This window comes from Mytilus galloprovincialis, chromosome 12, assembly GCF_965363235.1.
Source record: "Mytilus galloprovincialis chromosome 12, xbMytGall1.hap1.1, whole genome shotgun sequence".
Classification (NCBI taxonomy): domain Eukaryota; kingdom Metazoa; phylum Mollusca; class Bivalvia; order Mytilida; family Mytilidae; genus Mytilus; species Mytilus galloprovincialis.
In genome coordinates, this window is record NC_134849.1 from 1,893,002 (window position 1) to 1,910,122 (window position 17,121).

Genomic DNA, 17,121 nt, shown 5'->3' on the forward strand with positions numbered 1-17,121 from the left:
CATCAACAAAATGTTTCTTCTATTCCTTGTAATAAAATTCCCAAATATTCATGTAATACTTCGCTAACCTAAACGAGTAAAAATAGAGAGAAAGTAATGGAGTTAATAGCACTAGATATCAAACTTATCAAACAAACACCCATTAACATCACAAGAAAAATCGAAGGGTATGTTTTCTCATCTGCTGCATGATAGTTATATGTCATAACAAACCACTGATGAAAGAACAAGGGTTTAAAAGTAAACATTTCAACCTCCATTGTATGTTTTATCACATGTTATTAACAATCACTGAAAGAACAAGAATTTTAAAGTAAACATTTCAACATCTCTTATATGTTTTATCACATGTCATTAACAATCACTGAGAGAACAAGAATTTAAAAGTAAACATTTCAATATCCCTTTGTATGTTTTATAACATGTCATTAACAATCAGTGAAAGAACAAGAATTTAAAAGTAAACATTTCAACATCCCTTGTATGTTTTGTCACATGTCATTAACAATCAGTGAAAGAACAAGAATTTAAAAGTAAACATTTCAACATCCCTTTGTATGTTTTATAACATGTCATTAACAATCACTGAAAGAACAAGAATTTAAAAGTAAACATTTCAATATCCCTTTGTATGTTTTATCACATGTCATTAGGAATCACTGAAAGAACAAGAATTTAAAAGTAAACATTTCAACATCCCTTTGTATGTTTTATAACATGTCATTAACAATCACTGAAAGAACAAGAATTTAAAAGTAAACATTTCAACATCCCTTGTATGTTTTGCCACATGTCATTAACAATCACTGAAAGAACAAGAATTTAAAAGTAAACATTTCAACATCCCTTGTGTGTTTTGTCACATGTCATTAACAATCAGTGAAAGAACAAGAATTTAAAAGTAAACATTTCAACATCCCTTGTATGTTTTGTCACATGTCATTAACAATCACTGAAAGAACAAGAATTTAAAAGTAAACATTTCAACATCCCTTGTATGTTTTGTCACATGTCATTAACAATCAGTGAAAGAACAAGAATTTAAAAGTAAACATTTCAATATCCCTTGTGTGTTTTGTCACATGTCATTAAGGTGGCTCGGGACTATTCGACTGCGAATAATTTCACGCATGAATTACAAAAGTATTTGTCGTAAATTCGATATATTTTTTTTTTAATATTTTGATTGATTAGAAATGTTAAATCATTGTAGTTATGTGACTAATAGAATATTTTCGCTATTATCCGTATTTGTTAAAGGTTCAAAATGTCAATTCACCCGTTTTCACCATTTTCCCGCCAAAATTTGGGTTTTAAGGCAAAAAAATTGTTTTCCTTATCGGTGACCTATGTTTTTTATTTGCTCATTCTTTGAAATTTTATTCAAGCTTTTCATATTACACTTTTGGACCAATTGTCATAGAACGTTTTTTGGATATTCCGATACAAATATGGCAACACCTCTATTTTCCCTATCATTTCATTGAAAAAAGGTCCCGTTTACATACCTGTTTAAAAGTAAAATTGTGAGCGTAAATGGTCCGTGACCCCCTATTTTTTTTCTACCAATTTGATTCATTTTCTTTAAAGAATAAAATAACCAAAATTACAGCACTTCTGATAGAAACTTTGAATAGGCCCGAGCCCCCTTAACAACAACTGAAAGAACAAGGATTTAAAGGAAAACATTTCAACATCCCTTGTATGTTTTGTCACATGTTCTAAAAAATAACTGAAAGAACAAGAACTTAAAAGTAACATTTCAACATCCCTTGTATGTTTTGTCACATGTCATGAACAATTACTGAAAGTACAATAATTTAAAAGTAAACATTTCAACATCCCTTTTATGTTTTGTCACATGTCATAAACAATCACTGAAAAAACAAGAATTTAAAAGTAACATTTCAACATCCCTTGTATGTTTTGTCACATGTCATTAACAATTACTGAAGGAACAATAATTTAAAAGTAAACATTTCAACATCCCTTGTATGTTTTGTCACATGTCACTAATAATTACTAAAAGAACAAGAATTTAAAAGTAAACATTTCAACATCCCTTGTATGTTTTGTCACATGTCACAAATAATTACTAAAAGAACAAGAATTTAAAAGTAAACATTTCAACATCCCTTGTATGTTTTGTCACTTGTCATTAACAATTACTGAAGGAACAATAATTTAAAAGTAAACATTTCAACATCCCTTGTATGTTTTGTCACATGTCACTAATAATTACTAAAAGAACAAGAATTTAAAAGTAAACATTTCAACATCCCTTGTATGTTTTGTCACATGTCATTAACAATTACTAAAAGAACAAGATTTTAAAAGTTAACATTTCAACATACCTTGTATTTTTTTTTACATGTCATTAAAAATCACCGAGAGAACAATAATTTAAAAGTAAACATTTCAACATCCCTTGTATGTTGTCGCATGTCATTAACACTCACTGAAAGAACAAGAATTTAAAAGTTAACATTTCAACATCCCTTGTATGTATTGTCACATGTCATTCACAACAATTGAAAGAACAAGAAATTAAAAGTAAACATTTCAACATCCCTTGTATGTTTTGTCACATGTCATTAGCAATCACTGAAAGAACAAGAATTTAAAAGTAAACATTTCAACATCCCTTGTATGTTTTGTCACATGACATTAACAACCACGGAAAGAACAAGAATTTAAAAGTAAACATTTCAACATCCCTTGTATGTTTTGTCACATGTCATTAACAATCACTGAAAGAACAAGAATTTAAAAGTAAACATTTCAACATCCCTTGTATGTTTTATCACATATCATTAACAACCACGGAAAGAACAAGAATTTAAAAGTAAACATTTCAACATCCCTTGTATGTTTTGTCACATGTCATTAACAACCACGGAAAGAACAAGAATTTAAAAGTAAACATTTCAACATCCCTTGTATGTTTTGTCACATGTCATTAACAATCACTGAAAGAACAAGAATTTAAAAGTAAACATTTCAACATCCCTTGTATGTTTTGTCACATGTCATTAACAATTACTGAAAGAACAAGAACATAAAAGTAAACATTTCAACATCCCTTGTATGTTTTATTACATGTCATTAACAATCACTGAAAGAACAAGGATTTAAAAGTAAACATTTCAACATCCCTTGTATGTTTTGTCACATGTCATTAACAATTACTGAGAGAACAAGAATTTAAAAGAAAACATTTCAACATCCCTTGTATGTTTTGTCACATGTCATTAACAATCACTGAAAGAACAAGAATATAAAAGTAACCATTTCAACATTTTTTGTATGTTTTGTCACATGTCATTAACAATTACTGTAAGAACAAGTAATTAAAAGTAAACATTTCAACATCCCTTGTATGTTTTGTCACATGTCATTAACAATCACTGAAAGAACAAGAATTTAAAAGTAACCATTTCAACATTTTTTGTATGTTTTGTCACATGTCATTAACAATTACTATAAGAACAAGAATTTAAAAGTTAACATTCCAATATCCCTTGTATGTTTTGTCACATGTCATTAACAATCACTGAAAGAACAAGAATTTAAAAGTTAACATTCCAATATTCCTTGTATGTTTTGTCACATGTCATTAACAATCAATGAAAGAACAAGAATTTTAAAGTAAACATTTCAATATCCCTTGTATGTTTGGTCACATGTCATTAACAATCACTGAAAGAACAAGAATTTAAAAGTAAACATTTCAACATCCCTTGTATGTTTTGTCACATGTCATTAACAATCAATGAAAGAACAAGAATTTTAAAGTAAACATTTCAACATCCCTTGTATGTTTTGTCACATGTCATTAACAATTACTGAAAGAACAAGAATATAAAAGTAAACATTTCAACATCTCTTGTATGTTTTGTCACATGTCATTAACAATCACTGAGAGAACAAGAATTTAAAAGTAAACATTTCAACATCCCTTGTATGTTTTGTCACATGTCATTAACAATCACTGAAAGAACAAGAATTTAAAAGTAAATATTTCAACATCCCTTGTATGTTTTGTCACATGTCATTAACAATCACTGAAAGAACAAGAATATAAAAGTAACCATTTCAACATTTTTTGTATGTTTTGTCACATGTCATTAACAATCACTGAAAGAACAAGAATTTAAAAGTAAACATTTCAACATCCCTTGTATGTTTTGTCACATGTCATTAACAATCACTGAAAGAACAAGAATATAAAAGTAACCATTTCAACATTTTTTGTATGTTTTGTCACATGTCATTAACAATCACTGAAAGAACAAGAATTTAAAAGTAAACATTTCAACATCCCTTGTATGTTTTGTCACATGTCATTAACAATCACTGAAAGAACAAGAATTTAAAAGTAAATATTTCAACATGCCTTGTATGTTGTCACATGTCATTAACAATCACTGAATGAACAAGAATTTAAAAGTAAATATTTCAACATCCCTTGTATGTTTTGTCACATGTCATTAACAATTACTGAAAGAAAAAGAATTTAAAAGTAAACATTTCAACATCCCTTGTATGTTTTGTCACATGTCATTAACAATTACTGAAAGAACAAGAATTTAAAAGTAAACATTTCAACATCCCTTGTATGTTTTGTCACATGTCATTAACAATTACTGAAAGAACAAGAATTTTAAAGTAAACATTTCAACATCCCTTGTATGTTTTTTCACATGTCATTAACAATTACTGAAAGAACAAGAATTTAAAAGTAAACATGTCAACATCCCTTGTATGTTTTGTCACATGTCATTACCAATTACTCAAAGAACAAGAATTTAAAAGAAAACATTTCAACATCCCTTGTATGTTTTGTCACATGTCATTACCAATTACTCAAAGAACAAGAATTTAAAAGTAAACATTTCAACATCCCTTGTATGTTTTGTCCCATGTCATTAAGCATAAGTGAAAGAACAAGAATTTAAAAGAAAACATTTCAACATCCCTTGTATGTTTTGTCACATGTCATTAACAATCACTGGAAGAACAAGAATTTAAAAGTTAACATTTCAACATCTCTTGTATGTTTTGTCACATGTAATTAAGAATGAATGGAAGAACAAGAATTTAAAAGTAAACATTTCAACAACCCTTGTATGTTTTGTCACATGTTATTAACAATCAATGAAAAAACAAGAATTTAAAAGTAAACATTTCAACATCCCTTGTATGTTTAGTCACATGTCATTAACAATTACTGAAAGAACAAGAATTTAAAAGTAAACATTTCAACATCCCTTGTTTGTTTTGTCACATGTCATTAACAATTAATGATAGAACAATAATTTAAAAGTAAACATTTCAACATCCCTTGTATGTTTTGTCACATGTCATTAACAATTACTGAAAGAACAAGAATTTAAAAGTAAACATTTCAACATCCCTTGTATGTTTTGTCCCATGTCATTAAGCATAAGTGAAAGAACAAGAATTTAAAAGTAAACATTTCAACATCCCTTGTATGTTTTGTCCCATGTCATTAACAATTACTGAAAGAACAAGGATTTAAAAGTTAACATTCCAACATCCCTTGTATAATTTGTCACATGTCATTAGCAATCACTGAAAGAACAAGAATTTAAAAGTAAACATTTCAACATCCCTTGTATGTTTTGTCACATGTCATTAACAATCGCTGAAAGAACAAGAATTTAAAAGAAAACATTTCAACATCTCTTGTATGTTTTTACATGTCATTAAAAATCACTGAGAGAACAATAATTAAAAAGTAAACATTTCAACATCCCTTGTATGTTTTGTCACATGTCATTAAGCATAAATGAAAGAACAAGAATTTAAAAGTAAATATTTCAACATCCCTTGCATGTTTTGTCACATGTCATGAACAATCACTGAAAGAACAAGTAATTAAAAGTAAACATTCCAACATCCCTTGTATGTTTAGTCACATGTCATTAGCAATCACTGAAAGAACAAGAATTTAAAAGTAAACATTTCCACATCCCTTGTATGTTTTGTCACATGTCATTAACAATCACTGAAAGAACAAGAATATAAAAGTAAACATATCAACATACCTTATATAGATATAGGAAGATGTGGTGTGAGTGCCAATGAGACAACTCTCCATACAAATAACAATTTAAAAAGTAAACCATTATAGGTTAAAGTACGGCCTTCTATGTTTTGTCGCATGTCATTAACAATTACTGAAAGAATAATAATTTAAAAGTAAACATTTCAACATCCCTGGTATGTTTTTTCACATGTTATTAAGAATTGATGAAAGAACAAGAATTTAAAAGTAAACATTTCAACATCCTTTATATGTTTTGTCACATGTCATTAGGAATTGATGAAAGAACAAGAATTTAAAAGTAAACATTTAAACATCCCTTGTATCTTTTGTCACATGTTATTAAGAATTAATAAAAGAACAAGAATTTAAAAGTAAACATTTCAACTTCCCTTGTATGTTTTGTCACATGTTATTAAGAATTGATGAAAGAACAAGAATTTAAAAGTTAACATTTCAACATCCCTTGTATGTTTTGTCACATGTCATTAACAATTACTGAAAGAACAAGAATTTAAAAGTAAACATTTCAACATCCCTTGTCTGTTTTTGTTTTTGCATGTGATAGGAAACCACTGACAAAGAACAAGAGTTAAGACGAACGTTTTTCCTTCTTCTTCATGTTTTTTGTTAGCATCATCACTATAGATGTATGCCCGTTTTCTGTTGCAATCTTCAAAGGGGATTCCCTATCTAGTCTACAGAGCTGTGTATCTGCACCTTTATCCAATAACAAACGTACAATATCCTCATGTCCTGTTTCACATGCAAAAAATAATGGTGTAGTTCCATTTTTGTTTGTTATATTAATGTTAGCATTGTGGTCCAGGAGACAACGGACAACATCTATCCTACCCGTAAAGCATGCAATGTGTAATGGAGAAGAACCAGCTTCCACATCAAACACATACCCTACTGACTTCTTACTTATATAATTTGCTACACGTGGTAATGCATTCTTGATGAGACTATCAAAACAATTCTGATTATATTTATCTAAAGTTTTTGTTGGATCATTTTTTATTTTATCTATAATTGACTGTTTACTAGGACCACATGCATTACAGTCAGCATTGTTCTCTAGAAGTAGCTGTGTTATTTCTAGGTTTCCACTGTTTACACAGAAATATAAAGCACTACCACCATCAAAGGTCTGTGCATCAATGTTTGGTTTATGTTTTATCAACAGCTGTACTATACTGATGTAGTTGTGAATACATGCACTGATCAGTGGTGTGAAGCCATCATTGTTACATAAATCAACATTGGGATTCTTTTCTAACAGTAACTTTACTATTTCAGTATGTCCTTCACTACTTGCTGACTTCAGAGGACTCCAGCCATTATTGTTACATAGATCAACATTGGCATCCGTCTCTAACAGTAACTTTACTATTTCAGTATGCCCTTTAAAACTTGCTGTATTCAGAGGACTCCAGCCATCATTGCTACATAGATAAACATTGGCATCCTTCTCTAACAGTAACTTTACTATTTCAGTATGCCCTTCATTACTTGCTGTATTCAAAGGACTCCGGCCATCCTTGCTACATAGATCAACATTGGCATCCTTTTCTAACAGTAACTTTACTATTTCAGTATGTCCTTCATTACTTGCTGAAATCAGAAGACTCCAGCCATCCTTGTTACATAGATCAACATTGGCATCCTTTTCTAACAGTAACTTTACTATTTCAGTATGTCCTTCACTACTTGCTGAATTCAGAGGACTCCAGCCTTCCTTGCTACATAGATCAACATTGGCATCCTTCTCTAACAGTAACTTTACTATTTCAGTATGCCCTTCATTACTTGCTGAATTCAGAGGACTCCAGCCATCCTTGCTACATAGATCAACATTGGCATCCTTCTCTAACAGTAACTTTACTATTTCAGTATGCCCTTCATTACTTGCTGAATTCAGAGGACTCCGGCCATCCTTGCTACATAGATCAACATTGGCATCCTTCTTTAACAGTAACTTTACTATTTCAGTATGCCCTTCATTACTTGCTGAATTCAGAGGACTCCAGCCATCCTTGCTACATAGATCAACATTGGCATCCCTCTCTAACAGTAACTTTACTATATCATAATGTCCTTCCATACTTGCCATGATCAGTCCAGTAACCCCATCATCTCTACATTGATCCACATCCACATCATTATGTAACATCCACTGTACCATATCAGTATAATCATCATAACACGTATGTACCAGTGGAGTATTACCTGATGCACAGCTCTCCTTTGGTACCACTGTATCCTTCGTACTGGCTAATGCTACTTGTTGTGATTTGTCTAATTGTAGTAAGTGCTGTAATAACTCTTCTCTGAATGATGATGCTTTCATGTTATTGTTATTGAATACATCTGTCACATTTCCTTCTAACCAGTCCTTTATAAACCTTTCTAAATATGATTCTAAACAGTCATCTGGTATTTCAATAATGTAGTCTATGTCACTGTTCCTGTCATCTTGTATTGTATGCCAAATAAAACGTTCATGTACTAAACCACTGTCACCATGATCTATCAAACATTCAATCATTTTCTGACCAAAGTAATGAGCAAGGAAGTCAAATAGTTTATCATGTATAGTTCTATAAATACCATTCTGTTTACATATAAATGTACCATCTAGGGTGTCGAGTGCTTTCTTCAGTTTTGCCTTTGGGATACTGTTGAACTCACAAGCCTCACATGTGTCATATATAATCTGTCGTTGTTCTTCTGTCGCTTTACCCTGGAACCATTTCTCATTCAGCTGATTATCAAAGAGAACACATAAAGCAAGACTACATATTTTATAGTTTCCTTCATCACCATGCTCACTTAACCTGTCTAGCTCACTTTTATAGACATCAAAAGGATTTTTGAAATATTCTTTGACATCTACACCTTCTCTTTCGTTGTATAAGGAACATAATAGTGGGAAAAAATCACATTTAGAAGACAAATTATCAATATCTGTCATGCTTTTACCAATATAGGCAATTGCGATATTTGATTTCTCTACAGATGTAAGACATAACTTATCTGATATTAAATTACATTCACAGGATTTAAAAGGTAACAATATATTAAACTTATCATCTTTATAAACTTGTAATCTACAAGATACAATAATCTTACAATTTTTGTCTGCAATAATTGTATTAATCACAGGTAATAATTGTTTCCAGTAATCAATCTGTTGTTGGCTGGCAGTGAAATTTCCACAAATATCATCTACAATGAAGACGGTGTGTTTGCCAGGCTGATAATAAGTTCTAATGTCTGTTGGTGAGTACAGTGGTATTATGCTGTATCCTTGTTTCTTTAAAAGAAGTGCTGCATGTCTTGCAATAAATGATTTTCCAACTCCTGATGGGGCTGTTAGAGTCAAGCAACTGTTGTCCTGTAAACGTTCAATTACGTAATCACTGGCTCTTGTAGACACGAACATTTTATCTTTCTCTTCCCAGTCTTCTATTTGTTTTCTTATTAGTTCTGAAAAATACAAAAGTGTAGTTTATTATAGAGAATTATTATTGATATGAATAATTAAAACAGACATAAACTAGTTGATTGAGTCTATGTTAAAAGTTGTTTCGCATTTTGACTCTCTCTTTCATAACTTGTTATACCATACAAGGGTTCCTCATTGTTGAAGACTGGGTTGTGACCTGTGGATATTTACATGCTTGTCCTTATGAAAATACTCCATCTGCTTGTTTTCAAAAATTTTATTTAAAATCATCCCAACAAAACATATAATTAATAGCAAAAAAAAAAAAATGTTGTCGTTAACCGTAAGTAATTTCAAAATCATTCAAAGTTATATTTGAATTCATGGTTTTGGATTGCATTTAATTAAATTGTTTAATCTGAGTTAGTGTGAAAAGCCACATGTCATCATCATGGTATGAGAAACATTGATTTGACCCATAGACGAACGGTTAAGTTCGCATAAAAGTCAGGAAATTACACAACACACAGTAACAATGTGAAACGACAATATTTGTATACTTTTTAGACTGAGATCTGACTGGTCATGGCACACGAGTATGCTGCTGTACTATGTACTTTAATCGTTTTTCCTAAACCCTGTAATGTTGGCCTGAATATAAGAAGAGGCTAAACGATAGAGGTTTTACTTACACGTATCACAGAAATTTAACATGATCTATCTAAATAATACCAATGTCAAATGGACGTGGCGCGAGTCTGGCGATATTTTGTTTAACCTGGTACCTTTTGTTGACTTTTCTTCGGTTGTTTCTATGTCCTATATTTTCTCCTATGTATTTGTCCTGTCATGTTTCTGTGTGTGTTACATTTTATTCTTGTGTTTCTGTTGTGTCGTAGTTCTCTTATATTTGAAACGTTTCCCTATGTTTTAGTTTGTAACTCGGATTTGTTTTTTATCTATTGATTTATGAATTTCGAAAAACGGTATACTACTTTGGCCTGTATTTATACTCTGTCTCACAACCATGTAGACTGCATTGATACAATGTACCAAATGCATTTTATCTATTTCCACACTTGACAAATTAATTTAGAGGTGAGTCAGTCTTTGATCTGACTACATATCAAACATACTAAGCGAGAAGTGTGTCCAGGGATTGCAAATAGTTATGAAAGGTATCAAGATAATAATAATATACGCCAGACGCGCGTTTCGTATACACAAGACTCATCAGTGACGCTCAGATGAAAATAGTTATAAAACCAAATAAGTACAAAGTTGAAGAGCATTGAGGTGCACTATATTGCTGTCAAATAATAAAATGTAAAAATACATAAATTATATTATACCTCTAATATTCTTTGGAATTATTTCACATAGCTCAGTTTCCATTTTCTTTAATTTCTCTTTAAGTTCTGAATTTTCTTCTTTTTCTATAATACGAAAAGTATGTTTAAATTATGAGTTATTACACAAGGACACTGCATTAAAAATACGTTCTACTTACATCTTTTCCTAACATAAAATGAATCATAAGGACTCTTAAATTACCACATCAAAAACGCTCGAATGCAACTTTCTGATACCTTGCTGTGCATAGATACGTGATTTGTATTATATTTTATAATTATAATGAATATTTCCAAGGGACATATAACTTGTTAAAAAGTTTTGATCAGCACATATTTTCGAAATTGTCAAATGCATGGCTGATATAAACCTATGATAAGTTTATTTATAAACCTATGATATATGTTCCATGGCAATGATTGTACAGACGAGAGTGTTGACAATGCAATTCTTCATGTAATCATTATTTCCAAGGGACATAACTCCGCTTAAGATCAATTATCCCCACTGATTGTTTTGAACTCTCTAAAGACATTGATGATATAGAACTTATAAAATCTGGCAAGAATTGTACACATTAGAGTTCTCATAAGACAATTTGTCATTAAATCAATATTTCCAAGGGTATAACTCTATTATAAATCATTGTTTAGTATTGATTTTTATTAAACCTTTTCAAAGATATTGCTCGCATAAATCTATAATTTCAATTTCAGTTTCATAAAATTCTGTCACGAATTATAATATTGTACTCATGAGACCGCGAACAATGCAAATTTTCATATAATGAATGTTACTTTTTTGAACTCATTTAAGATATTGCTGATATAAACCCATGGTATAAATTTCACAAAAAATGTGCCAAGACAATAACAATCAAAACCAAGGAGTAAACAAAGACTCACAAAGCCAAAGGACATTTACATCAACAGTTATAAATAATAATTAAGAAACAACACGTACTCCACTAAAACTGGGAGTGAAACCAGGTGCTCCGGAAGGGTTAGCATTTCCTGAACCGTATACAGCACCCGTCGTGTTATGTCTTTGATCATTTCGGTAATGATGGAAGGTTATGATGACTGAGGAAGAATATAAGATGATTTCTGACACACTTTTGTCATAATGGCCAATCAGCTTTTAATCAATTTGATTGATTCATAGCCCTGTTTTAGAAAGCAGTAGTCCTCGTTCAACAAAATCAACGTACTTTGAGCTAGCTCTAGAGTAACGTATCAATTGAGACATATATAGTCCGTATCCTGGTGCCGCTGGGATGTTACTACACATAAATGGAAAGTTAACTATAGGAAAATTAAAACCATCGCGTTTGTCATAAATTGTGGTATTCAACCTACCATCAGTAGTCATTTCGGGGAAAAGGTCTACATATGAAGCAGTTTTATCTGTGTCGGTAGTATCTTTAATTTCAAGTTTATATTAAATGTTAATGATCACTGAATCTATTATCATTTAGAGACAGTACATCATCAATATACCGAAAGGTGAAATTAAAAGACTTGGCTAATTTCTTTTCTCCTTTCTGGTGAAGCCCTTGGATAAATTCTGCTTCAAAGTAATATAAAAACAAATCTGCAAGTAGAGGAGCGCAATTGGTACCCATTGGGATTCCAATAGTCTATTGGAAAACCAAACCTGTAAATTCAACAAGTATGTCGACAATTAAAAAGTCCAGCATGGCAGTGATATCCTCATCGGTATATTTTCTCCTTGACTTTGTATTGAACACCTGAGATCGATAACAAAGCAATTTTACATACAATGAATGTTTCCAAGCGGCATAACTCTTTAAAAAATAATTAATTGATACTTTTTTGAACTCATCAAAGAAATTGCTGATATAAACCCATGATATAAGTTTCACAAACAATGTGCGAAGAATTGAACACATGAGATCGCTTACAAAGCAATTTTCCATACAATTAATTTTCCAAGCGGCATAACTTTTAAAAAAATAATTGATTGTCACTTTTTTGAACTCATCAAAGATATTGCTGATATAAGCCCGTGATATAAGTTTCACAAAAAATGTGACAAGAGTTGAACACATAAGAGCACTTGGATTGCAATTTTCCATATTCTTAAAGGGGCATAACTTTAAAAAAAAAATGATCGACACTGATTTTCGAACTCATGCCTGACATTGCTAATCTAATGATATTAGTTGCAAAAATTGTACAAATAAGAGCACAGTGATAACAGTTATATTCACATTTGTATATTGTTAATGTTAATTGTTTTTTTAGGTCAGTCTGATATCTCATTCGATTTTGTTTTCAAAAATCATCATGACTGTATAAACATAGGAGCGGTCTGTTGTTAAACTTAAACCAATCATATAGTTAATTTTAATCAGTCGTTGAACGTTAATCGCATGATAAGTGAATACAATGATGACTGTCAATAATTATTGAATAAATATCTTATAATGTGTTCATATTTTTTAGGGAAACATAAGCATATTTTAGATATGTTTCCAGTTCAAAATGAAATATGCTTGAATGGACAAATTATTTCAGTGAATGCACTAGAAAGGTAATATGCATCTATCATGTCTATACCTAGTCCAAGCAATTATGACGTCTTGCAAAGTTATTTTAATTTTTTCTGAGGAGGCGTCCCAGAAAAAAAATTTAAATAGCCTTGCCAAACATCATAATTATTTGGACTACTATTTACCATGCAAATGGTTTAGGGTGCATTTTGTAATAACCAACATTTGCAATTATGACTAGGACCAGACTATTTTATGTAATTGCTCATAAATCTGAAATGATGAGGTCATTTAGGTGGTCGAAAAACCACACTCAATGAGTACAATGTATTAAACTTGAATTTTTGTTTCTATATTAAAAATATTCAATCGTTGTTCAAATAGTGTCTGCATGAAGCACGTGACTGTTTTAACTCTAAAACAATGTCAGAGATTGTCTTCGGCCCTCAATCAAAATGCTTCATTCATAGCCATAATTTTGATGCCGGACTTTGGTGTCTGACGACAACGACAGTGTCAGTGATAGCAATGATAATTTGAAGTTTTTGTTTTTACATATCAGTATTATAATGATTCCTTCAGGTGTCACACCATCAATTAAAAGTCCCTATCTATTCAACCAAATTTTGCAATTTTCACAGCTTTTCAAATGCTTTACCTTAAGTTTAACTTCATAGAAACTAGGTAAATCCTGAATTGTACAGGTGTCACTTTTCTGCATGCCAATTTTCAACATACATTCAAAATCATGTAAGAAAGAAGAAAGCTCCCGAAAGGAGGTACCACAAAAAATAACCCCTGGTTTTCTGGAAATCTTTAATAGTATACAATGGAGCGCATTAATCCTTAAATTTTAATGCAAACTCCTAGACAGGTAAAATTTGGTTCAAAATGGTCTCAATATGTTTCTCTTTCAACAAAAGTTTCATTTCTGCAAATTTTTGGGCTAGTTTAGGTGAACAATGACATCAAACGATTAATTTTTGTTCGAGTAGGCCTACTTTCAATTTGCGGGAGTAATTGGTGGTATGACACCTTCAAATACTGGTAATATCTGTTGTCATACACATGCGAAAGATACGTTTTTCGTTTATAAAAGAATTATTAAAACTTATCATATAAATGACTAAATCATAGGAATTAACATCTCAATTGACACGTATGTGAAGAGTGCTTTCTTTCACTTCCGCATTTTATCAAGTATGACATGCCAAGTTCACATTTAAGTAAAGATATTTTTTACGGATAATGTAGATCGCGATATATAACAATGATATATAGCAACAAACGACATGCAAACGGTATTCAAATAGAAGATGTCAATTTTGTCCCTTTTTTGCAGTCTCTTTTACCATTTGATGAGATTGTATTTACAACCAACCAATATGGCTGCTCACTATGAATAAACTAACTACTAATGATGATTATGTATCTATTTTTTTTCAGAAAAAAACGAAACAAGAAGGTGTCCCTAGTACACGGATGCCCCATCCGCACCATAATTTTCTATGTTCTGTGGACCGTGTAATTGTGGCATAATAGTTAGACAGATCATATCATAGTGTGTTTTGAATATTAATCCTGCATTCCTGCTTTGAGTAAAATTTAAAATGTTTTTTTTCTTTCTAAAAGACATATGTGATGGACGTAAAATTATTCTTTTTCAACAAATGAAAAATTGATACTTATTAGATTTTTAAATAGTAACCAATTATAAAGAGAGTGTCAAATGTAATAATGAGTAAAAAGAGTTTTCCCTGCGTTTAACTTCGATTTTATTGGGACTGTTGCTTAATGTTTTGTCCTGTGCTTCGTGACTACTCTTTTCGTTATACCTGTTAACTTTGTCTTTCCTTAAAGATATGATAAATTTTCTTCAGCTACTTTAAATATTATGTCATTAAGGATACCTTTAAAGCCATCAATCATCTTTTGGATCTCTTTTTGCATCTCAGTGTTAAGTGTGGTTTCTTTAACAACGGGATGATTTTGTTCACTAATTCGTCCCAATACCTGTTCACAAATCAAACATACATTTATAAACTGATTAAAAAAAAAGTCAAACATAAAAAAACACAACTTCAAAGTTTCAAAGTTCTATGTTGTTTTTTTCATGTTTCAAAAACATTAGGTCCAAAACTCTGCTTTAACAGACACCTTGCACGGAAAATTATTACAATTTCAAGAAATGAGCTGCATCAGATAAAATAAAATCAACGGTACCAATTTTGTTGCACCAGATGCGCATTTCGACAATACATGTCTCTTCAGTGATGCTCGTGGCCAAAATATTTTTTGGCCAAAAATTGACCGTATGCAAATGATTATAAATAAATGTCAATATATATATTTTTACCATTTAATTGGTTTAAAAAAAACCAACATGAACATTATGTAACTGTTTGAAAATTGTCTTGATAAAAGATCCCATTAAAATAAATCAAAATTTATTCTATATTTCGTATCTTTATGTTTCAAAATCAGTAAAATCAGTGAAAACATCTCTATCCGAAGCAGCTTATTTGCTGAATACAAATTAAGCTCTCAAAATATTGCATATAACCTATCATGTATATCTGTTATAAAGTAATTTTATAAAAATTACTGTTTGCAAAACTATGCATAATTCTTGATATTAATGATGTTTTTGTCTTAGGCGGATAACCCTGGCCTCACAACCTTTTGGAACTTTTGGTCCTCGGCGATCTTCAACTTTGTAGTTGTTATGGCTTTCAAACTTTTTTCATCTGTGCATAGTTTTGTGTGGACGTAGCACGCGTCTGGCTTAAAACAATATTTTTTAACCTGTTACCTTTTGATGGCTATTATTCGTCTGTTTCTCTGTTCAATATTTTCTCCCATTTATCTGTTTATTTATTGTAACCCTGTCGTGTAATGTTGTCATTTTAATGTTATAATTAACACTACTATTAAAGCGGGAGGTTTGGTATGTCACAAAACTAGGTTCAACCAACCATTTTTTCATAAAATGTCCTATACGAAGTCAGGAAAATGGACATTGTTGCATTATAGTTCGTTTCTGTTATGTCTCTTATATTTGATTCGTTTCCTCCAGTTTTAGTTTGTAACCCGGATTTTTTCTCTCTATCGATTTATTAACTTTGAACAGCAGTATACTACTGTTGCCTTTATATATATGATATTTCAAAATTCTACCTGATGAACGTAATTGTAGTTTGCTTACGCGTAGTCTGGTGGATATTGTTCCACTGGCAATCAAACTTAGTCAGGTTTTAAAACAAGGAAATCACAATAACGTATATTTGAAATAAGTAAACTAAAAAAAAATAATACGTTAACGGTATTAAGGATATTAAGGAAAATAATGATAAGATGAGCGTTTATAAACTATATAATGATAGAATAGCAGGGCCAAGGTCATGTATAAATACCCAACAAATCTCTGGCTTTTATGAATTATTTTGGTTCTTATAGTAGAAATGGTTAGGTAATTTTAAAAAAACAAAAACTGAAGCGGGGTAGGTATGCCGTGTGTTTGACTGCTCTATTTAACACCCTATGAAATCAAGATATAGATAGCTAATAAATATACAGCTTGCATAAAACATTTCCCAAAATAATGTGATCATTCTTTTATTTCTCAGCCCGATGATATGTCATTTTAAATCTACATTGTTTTCTCGTGCGCGACTGTCAAACCCAAAGTGGACATTTTGTTACAATAGAGCCGCCATGTTGTAATGATAGAAT

General features: G+C 31.0%; 1 protein-coding gene and 1 long non-coding RNA gene across 2 annotated transcripts in view; one reads left to right on the forward strand and one right to left on the reverse strand.

Annotated features, from left to right (window-relative positions):
* Positions 1-17,121, forward strand: part of LOC143055563 (uncharacterized) — a 436,292-nt gene that overhangs the window by 10,759 nt on the left and 408,412 nt on the right. The window lies entirely within an intron of this gene.
* Positions 6,012-15,405, reverse strand: LOC143055110 (uncharacterized). Its single transcript, XM_076228253.1, has 5 exons — positions 15,300-15,405; positions 10,874-10,957; positions 7,982-9,562; positions 6,998-7,687; positions 6,012-6,031 (listed from the first exon to the last, which is right to left on the reverse strand). The coding sequence occupies exons 1-5, from the start codon at positions 15,337-15,339 to the stop codon at positions 6,012-6,014; spliced, it is 2,415 nt and encodes an 804-aa protein (XP_076084368.1). The 5' UTR covers positions 15,340-15,405.